This window comes from Meriones unguiculatus, chromosome 2, assembly GCF_030254825.1.
Source record: "Meriones unguiculatus strain TT.TT164.6M chromosome 2, Bangor_MerUng_6.1, whole genome shotgun sequence".
Classification (NCBI taxonomy): domain Eukaryota; kingdom Metazoa; phylum Chordata; class Mammalia; order Rodentia; family Muridae; genus Meriones; species Meriones unguiculatus.
The window spans coordinates 26,482,039-26,490,594 of record NC_083350.1 but is presented as its reverse complement, the minus strand read 5'-3'; the positions used below and the strand labels follow the sequence as shown (position 1 = coordinate 26,490,594).

At 40.2% G+C, this 8,556-nt stretch overlaps 1 protein-coding gene across 1 annotated transcript; it reads right to left on the bottom strand.

The window, feature by feature from the left end:
• Positions 1 to 270: 270 nt before the first annotated feature.
• LOC132652107 (serine protease inhibitor Kazal-type 10-like) lies at positions 271 to 5,217 on the bottom strand. Its single transcript, XM_060376901.1, has 4 exons — positions 5,151 to 5,217; positions 4,142 to 4,179; positions 2,465 to 2,580; positions 271 to 546 (listed from the first exon to the last, which is right to left on the bottom strand). The coding sequence occupies exons 1-4, from the start codon at positions 5,215 to 5,217 to the stop codon at positions 501 to 503; spliced, it is 267 nt and encodes an 88-aa protein (XP_060232884.1). The 3' UTR covers positions 271 to 500.
• Positions 5,218 to 8,556: the final 3,339 nt, after the last annotated feature.

Here is an 8,556-nt window from a genome sequence, read left to right as displayed (position 1 = left end):
TTCCATGGTGGAACATGGAATTTGGGGTAACCTAAATCTGTGTTTACAGTTACCAAAAATGGCCTCCCCCAAATTCCTTATTCCCTTTGAGGTGAGAGCTTTGGTTTTTTGTTTTTTTTTTTTTTTTGCATCAGCATAATATGATCACTAGAAGTGTTCATTTACCTTAACCATCTGCCACCAAGAAAAAGAAGTCTTAATAAAGATAAATTTTATTCAACATTATATTGAATTAAATATTTACGATTACAAATCATACTGGTTATTAACAAACACAATTAAGATAGCAATTTTTAATATTACAACTACATAATTGAAATAAAAGCCTTCAATCACAGGTTGGAGAAATTCCTCAATACCCTATATTCTGCTGTATGAATCACAGAAGAATGCACTTGTTGTCTGGAATGTGAAGTACCAATTGAGAGATTCTACGTGATTGCAGGATTCCTTATGAAAAGAGATGATGATTTAACTGAAAATTGTATCTCATACAAATTTCAGCAATTACCATGATGCCGATAACCAAACTTTTCTTTAGTGTTTCTGTAAATAAAGAAGTAAGAAGAATAAATGCAGAATTGAGCCACCATTCCCAGTTAGCACTTGAAAATTGCATTGCATTGATTGCTTTATAATGAGGAGGACCTGGCATATACTGACGAGGAGATCTTCCTCCACCTATAAGCAGCTACATCCCAGCAATTCTCCACCCTTGCATGTGTCCTATCTCTCATCTTGGGACAGTTGACTTTTCCTAGAAGATCGGTCCTGACTTATCTTTGGGAGCATCTCAGACCTAAAGGAGAAGCAGACTAAAAATCATCTTCATGGTCCTCCAGGGACTGAATACATATTTGGGATTAGTATGCAGAAATGATTGCAGAATGAAAAAGGATAGGGGTGCAAGAGAGAGAGGATGTGGAATAAGGTAAGAATGCAGCTTAATTAAAGTAAAAAAGAATATATGTGGATTTATTAGCATCCAGTAAGCAATTTTTTTTCACACTCCTTATGCAAGAAGAAACTGGTTCAGAATGATGGTGCAGAGAGGAGCTAGCATGGAAGGGCTCCCAGACTGCCCTGTCCCTTAGGAGTGTCGGGAAGGTGTCAACAAATTCAGTAGAGAAAGCACATCACAGAGATCCCTCTCCCTAGCATTAGATTCAATGGTGATGGATTTCTGGGTTCTATACTTGAGTATTCTTCTCATACAGCAGGATCATTGTATTCAGGATCTGAGTTTGGAATTATGACATCTTGTTCACCAGTATGCTGTGGCTAGAAGCTCATAATAATTCATTTAAATTAGCCGGTGGATACATTTGTAGAGTATTCATTACAGTCATACTGAAGGGTCAACTAACAAAGCAAGGTTTGCAAATGAGAATTTAAAGGAAAGGTGCAAGTGAGATCCTATGGCTTTAGAGATGGCAAAGTTTATTGTGCGTGTTATGTCTGGGTTATCAGAAACAGGGTTTTCTTATTTTATTTGTTGCTTTTATTTTCTTTTCAATTTAAATATTTTTTATAATGTATTCACTTTATGTCCTGATTGTAGGCCCCTCCTTCATCTCCTCCCTGTCCCACTCTCTGTCCCCCTTCCCCCCTATTCTCTTTCCCTATTTCTCAGAAAGGGGGAGACTTTCTCTCCTACTATCTGACCCCAGCCTATCAAGTCTCATTAGAATTGCTTGCATCCTCTTCCTCTGTGGCTTGGCAGTCCCCCCCCACACACACACCAGGAGGAAGTGATCCAAGAGCTGGCAACAGAGTCCATGTCAGAGGCAGCCTCTGCTCCCCTTGCTTGGGAACCCACATGGAGACTGAGCTCCCTATTGGCTACATCTGATCAAGAGTTCTAAGACCTCTTCATGCATGGTCCTTGGTTGGTACATCAGTCTCTGTAGGTCCCCATGGGCCCAGATTTTTTGGCTCTGTTGGTGTTCTTATGGAGCTCCTGTCTGCTCTGGGTCCTTCTATTCCCCCACTCTTCCATAAGACTCCCTGTGCCCTGCCCAAAACTTGGCTGTCAGTCTTTGAATCTGCTTGGATCCCCTACTGGGTGGAATCTTTCAGAGAACACTTATGGTTCCATCCTGTTCCCTGTCTTCAACCATTTGGTGTCTATTCTGTTTGCCTACTTGGTGTCTATTCTATTTGAGAATTAAGCATCTTCCCTTTTATTTATCTTTTTTAGGTCTGTAGACTGTAATACGGCTATCCTGTATTACATGGCTTATGTGTGTTTATAAGTGAGTATATGCCTTGACTGTCTTTCTGGTTCTGGGTTACCTCACTCAAGATGATCTTTCTGGTCCCATCCATTTGCCTGCAAATTTCATGATTTCCTTGAGTTTACTAGCTGGGTAGGATCCATTTTGTAAGGGTAGTGCTACCTCTGGGTTTTCTTATACTTTCTCCATTACTTAGGAAAAGCCAACATTTAATCACATATTCTTACATCATTACACTGCAGAAAACGCATTCATTGCTATAACTGTGTCCATTAGTTCCACAAACTGGATCGTTTTCTCTGGTACACTTATTTAGGAATTTTTTGTACTTGTCGCAGTCTGGCTGTAAGACATAAAGAGACAATACAGGGTTTATCATATAGTGATAGTGGAGAAGCAGAAGACACGCAATGGGATGGTTCAGTATTAAGGTTTAAATGTAAACATCGAGGTCCCCAAACTCAAATAGGTTTATATATGTGTGTGTATATATATATACATATATGTTTACACTTATTTATTTTGTGTATGTGTGCCTACGTGTGCACAGATGTGTGTGTTCATGCATGCATATGCCACTACATTTACACAGAGGTCAGAGGACAACTTGTGGAAGTTAGTCTTTTTCTACCATATGGGCCCTGAAGATTGAACCCAGGGCATTAGGCTTGGTGGCAGGCACCTGTATCCACTGAGCAATCTTGCCACACCAAATATATTGTATCGTTGATATATTTTTTCATAAAACTGACTTTTTTAAAGCCATGTAATTACTTCTCCTTCAGTTTCTTGTCCTTCTGAACCATTCATGCCAAACATACCCTCATATATGTGAGCCTTTGTATAAATGTCTAAGATCTTATCCAGACATAAATAATGAAGAGTGTTGGTGATTTATAGAAATAGGCAATAGTGTGTATCTTCTGCTGAACTTGCCTTTTCAACGTCTACATAACTTTTTTCTATTTAGTTGTTTAGGACTACAGTTCTTCTTCTTCATGCCCCTATAACACAGTGTGTTAATACTTAAAAAAATATGATCACTCCACCTTTAAATAGATTACTCAATTACTTTCGAATTTACCTCCATGGTAAAATAAACAAGTCTACTTTAAATATCTTTTAAAATACATTCGATACTTGTATACAATAAGGATTTGGTCCACTAATGGAATTTTTCAATAACGCCAAATACTTGTAGAGTGTTGGCAAGACTATTAGTGTGTTTGCGTGTGTATTTGAGTGTTCATGTTTTCACCACACATAAGGAACAGAGGGAGGTGGATCTATGTGAGGCCAGTCTGGTCTACAAAGTGAGTTCCAAGACAGCCAGGCCTGATACACAGAGAAATCCTGTCTTGAAAAACCAGCAGATATAATGTATATAACACAATGTTATATTATAATAACTTATAATATAAAAGTTTACCTTTATATTTATTTATTATTTAAAAATTATATTGGCAATTCACCTCCCTCCACTCCTCCCAGTTCCCCACTCCTTTCTTTCCCAGATCTACTTCTCCATTTCCCTTCAGAAAAGAGCACCCTTTCTACCCATATCCCGGGAAATCAACCAAACGCAGTATAACAAGTTACAAAAAGACTAGACACAAACCCTCATTTCAAGAAAACCCAGTAAGAGGAAACAGGTCCCAAGAACAGATGAAAGAAGTCAGAAACTCCCCAAGTCCCACTGAGAGGATACCAACAAAAATGCCATGCTAACAACCATAATATACATACAGAACCTAGCAAAGGCCCTTACAGTTTCTGGGGTTGCCACGTCAGTCTCTGTGAGTTCCTATGAGGCCTGCTTAGTTGATTCTGTGGGCCATGTTCCCAAGGTCCCCTCACCACCTCCAGCTCCTACAAAACTGCCATATCAGTCAGTGTTAACTTACCTTCTGACGACGGACTCTTTTTGATGCAAATGTCATTTCTGAAAACAGCAAAGGAAGAGTCAAAATTACAGAGAGGGGAAAATTCAGTCCACAGTGGAACGTGCCCACGGTATTTGGGGGAAATAACCCATGCAAAATGCTTACTCGGGACCTTCGAAGCAAGGATGTGAGAATTTGGGGTAGTAGGACAATAAGGTATTTGTAGATTGAGTTCAAATCTTGAAATGTTATTGTTTATTAATTTTTCAAACTTTTCTATCAGAAATACCATAGTTTCTCTTTATATGTGACAGAGCATAAACAGAGGAATAATGCCTTGTAGGAAAGTCATTTAGTTTGCCTTGCATAAAAGACATGTAGAAAAACTGATAAGTGTTTCATTATTCAGATTTAAGTATTAAGTATCTTAAGTTCTAATCTTTCACAATTTCTTTCTTTACTGTGAAATTTAGGATTTGTCAGTGGAAGAATCACCGAGTTTTCTCCCTAAGCACAGACCTTGACTTACAGGACTCAGCTGACAAGTGACAAAGGATAATGTCAAGGAACAGCAGATTTGGAAGACGCTGCAAATCTCATACACTACATTTGACAGCACTGGACTATGTCCTGCAGAGTGCGATGAGGGTAAATATCTCTAACCAAAGATCAGTAACAACAACCTAGAAATCCAAAGTATGATTTCTAGGATTTACTCTTAAAAGAGATAGGCTCTGTCATATCCAAGTTGGCCTTGGCCTCTTGGACACAAGCAAATGTCCTTCCTCAGGTCTTTGAGTAACTGGCTTTCCAGACACACCTGTTCAGTCCTATGCTCCAGTTCTCAACCACAGGGCATGAGTAAAAGCGATTCATTGGTGTAAGTTCTAAAGAAATTGGTAACCTAATGCTTTTCATTTCACCAGTTTGATGTTGCTCATCCCAGTTTAAAAGTTCATCTAGCCCTGAATTGCAAAGAATGTTTCCAGCATAATAAGCCTGGGAGGAGGATAGTAGAAAATGTACTTACCATAATAAAGGGGAAGCACCAAGGCCAGGATGAAAATGACTTTGATCCATATGGAAGAGGAAGGCATTGTATGATGCCTGCGGAACAGTCATTAAGAGCACTTAGAACACATTTCCATTCCTACAGATCAAGGAACCACCACACACCCCTTTCCCAGATTCCTAATTATGGTTAACACTAGTCTTCCTCTATTTTTCATTAATCCTCAGAATTAGTGAGACACAGAGAGCAGAAATGCAGCATCCTCCCAGAGACCTGAAATGCCTTCACTGTACCCTTTAGAGTCTAATTTATTTTCCCAGCTGCTGGTTCAGCTAAGCACTCACTGCACTTCAAGAAATACCCACATTGGACTCTCAGTATTGCAGAGAGAATTCTTTTAGAAAGGCAGACCTTGAGAAATTGTTATGGCAACCTTAGGCTCCTGGAAGGTCTCCGGTAGTTTCTGTGTCCTCTATCTGCAACAGCAAAGATAGTGGAGAGACACCAACAGCCCTGGACATTAACGCTGTTCTGCTTGCCTTCTCTTCTGGGTCACTTCCCTCCAGCTGTACTTTGTATTGCCTTTTTATTGAGAATCTTATTCAGGATCAAGATCAAAAGCCCAGCGCAGGTCAATCATAGCAGAAGCCTGTGTTCTCCCTGGAGGCTGCTAAATAGCCCACACGATACAGCTCACTTGTTATTAATAATTCTCTCAGCAGAAAGTTGGGAACAATTTGATCTGATTTATCCAGAGATGTGGGAAAGGGAAAGAGAAGGCAATCGAGAGAGAGAGAGAGAGAGGGGGGGGGTGTTCCAAAATACTGGGTAAAGACCACGAGAGAAAAGAAGATCTGAGAATTGACGACTTGTAACTGGACAACTATACCCATGGATTTGTTATTTTTATTAGGTGTCTTTTTTTTTCCACATCAGTGTCTCATTGGGAGATTGTAAACCCATAGCACAAATTTCCAGCCAAGAACAGATGTCTGCTCGAGACTTCTTACCAATGTCCATTTCCACAACCAAAGCAGTAAATCTGTTGTTTGTGTAAGAAGCCTGCGCTGTGTCCTGGAAGAGTCTCAAAGAGGTCAGCACAAGGAAATCCTGGGTAGAGGATGGAGACACAGTGAAAATGGCAGTAAGAGGAGGAAAGGATAACGAGGAGGGAAACTGAGATCACAGGGAACAGTGTCCTTAGTTATGAATGTTAATAATCTCATGTGTCTAGAGTTAAGTGGCGGGCACAGGGGGGCATGACGTTGGGATTTCCTGGAATTCTTTATTGAACTTCTTCACAGCCTGCCATTTGGGAAAGCTTTGGCAATTGTGATCCCTGACTTCCAACCCTGTCTCTGACCTCTACACCATATTCAGGTTTCATAATCCTCGATTGTCTCACTACGTGGCACAGGCTCAGCTGAACTCACAGTCTTCTTGCCCCCGACCCCTGTGGTTAACTGGCTTGTGCCACCATGCCCAGACCAACCTAACAAAGGCTGTTATGTACAAGTCATTAGGAAAAGAAACCAACATGAGCCCAGTAGGTCATATTCATATATACAAATGTGTGTGTTTATATGTACACACATGTAAGTAGGATTTCATCTCACACACTCACTGTGCTTGGCACTATGCTGCATTGGACACCTATAAAAGTCTCTTTTATATCATATCTCTTTCTCCCCTCTCCTCCTATAAGTTACCATTCTCCCCCTAGACAAATTCTTTTATACTTTCTATGTTGTTTTCTTAATTTATCTTTAAACAAAAATATAAATAACAAAAATATAAAATTTTAGGGCTGATGAGATAGCTCAGTGGTTAAGAGCACTGTCTGTTCTTCCAAAGGACCTGGATTCAATTCCCAGCACCCACATGGCAGCTTGCAATAGTCTGTAACCCCAATTCCAAGGGATGTGACACCCTGCTATTAATGCACATAAAATAAAATTAAATAAATTGTTTTTAAAAGGTAATATATATAATCTCACAAAATAATGGAATACAATGTAATGTTTGTGTAATACAGGTATATATTGAGTAATTTTAAAGTCGGTTAAGCATATATTACCGTATTTATAATGTCTTTATGATGAAAACCTGCAGAGTGCTTCTAGAGGTTTGAGATACACTGTCCACAGCTGTTTTACAGTTTCCCCACCATACAACAGCACAATGAGCAGAATCCTCACTCCTCACCCTAACTTAGCGATCTTGACTGGATCCTTCCTATAGTTTTGTTCTTATTTGTGGTGACTGCATATGTTCGTGGGATGCGGTGTAATATTTCAGCATGTATAGTGCACAAGTTGATGGGCAGATCATGGAAACTGGCATCTCCATCACCTCAGACATCTTTTATTAGTGCTGAAAATACTAAAAAAACAAAATTTGCCTTCTGTTTTGAAATATTCAAATACCCACTGCCTACCATTGTTACACAGGATGCTGGTCAGGGAATGGAGAGATGAACCAGCAGTTAGGAGCATTAACTGTTCTGCCAGAGGACCTGGGTTCAATTCCACGAAACTGCATGGTACCTAACAACCTCTGTTACTCGAGTTCTATGGCATTCTACATTATGGTGGTTTGAATGAGAATGGCCCCATAAGCTCATATATTTGAGTGTCTAATCCCTAACTAATGACATATTTGGGAAGGAGTAGGAGGTGTGGCTTGTTGGCAGAGGTGTATCACTGGGGGTGGGATATGAGGTTTCAAAAACCCAGGCCAGGCCTGCTCTCTCTCTCTCTCTCTCTCTCTCTCTCTCTCTCTCTCTCTCTCTCCCTCTCTCTGTCTCTCTCTCTCTGCCTACTGTCTTTGAATCAGGATACAAATCTCTCAGCTCCTTCTTTAGTACTATGCTTGGGTGTCTGCTGTCCCTCTTCCTACCATGACGCTAATGGACTGACCCTCAGAAACTGTAAACAAGGCCCCCAAGTGTATGTTTTCTTGTACAAGAGTTTCCTTAATCATGGTTTCTTCACAGCCAAAGAACAGTAGTTAAGAGAGACAACTCTTCTGTTTCCATTGGCATCCAGCTCAATTGGGCTTCACAGATATAAAAACAAGTAAATCATCCATGCACGTGAAATAATAACAGAAATTTTAAGGAGAGAATGAAAGAGCAAATAAGGTACAGGTCCCAGTTGCAACTAAGGTTCTAAAGCATTCCCTAGGATAAAGAGCTGGGGACTGTGGAGGGGTAAGGTGGAGTACTTCCCTCTGCCCAACTAGAGGTACTTAATGGCCAAATTATGCAGCCCAGTCAGAATTACTTGCAACCCCAAATCATAGAATTGTCCTCATTGACATAGCTGGGATTGCTTGCTGGGAAATTATATGCGAATTTACTCACCCTTACCTACAGAGGACACTACCTGTACGAAAGACACTGTGATCTGCCACATTGGAAGCA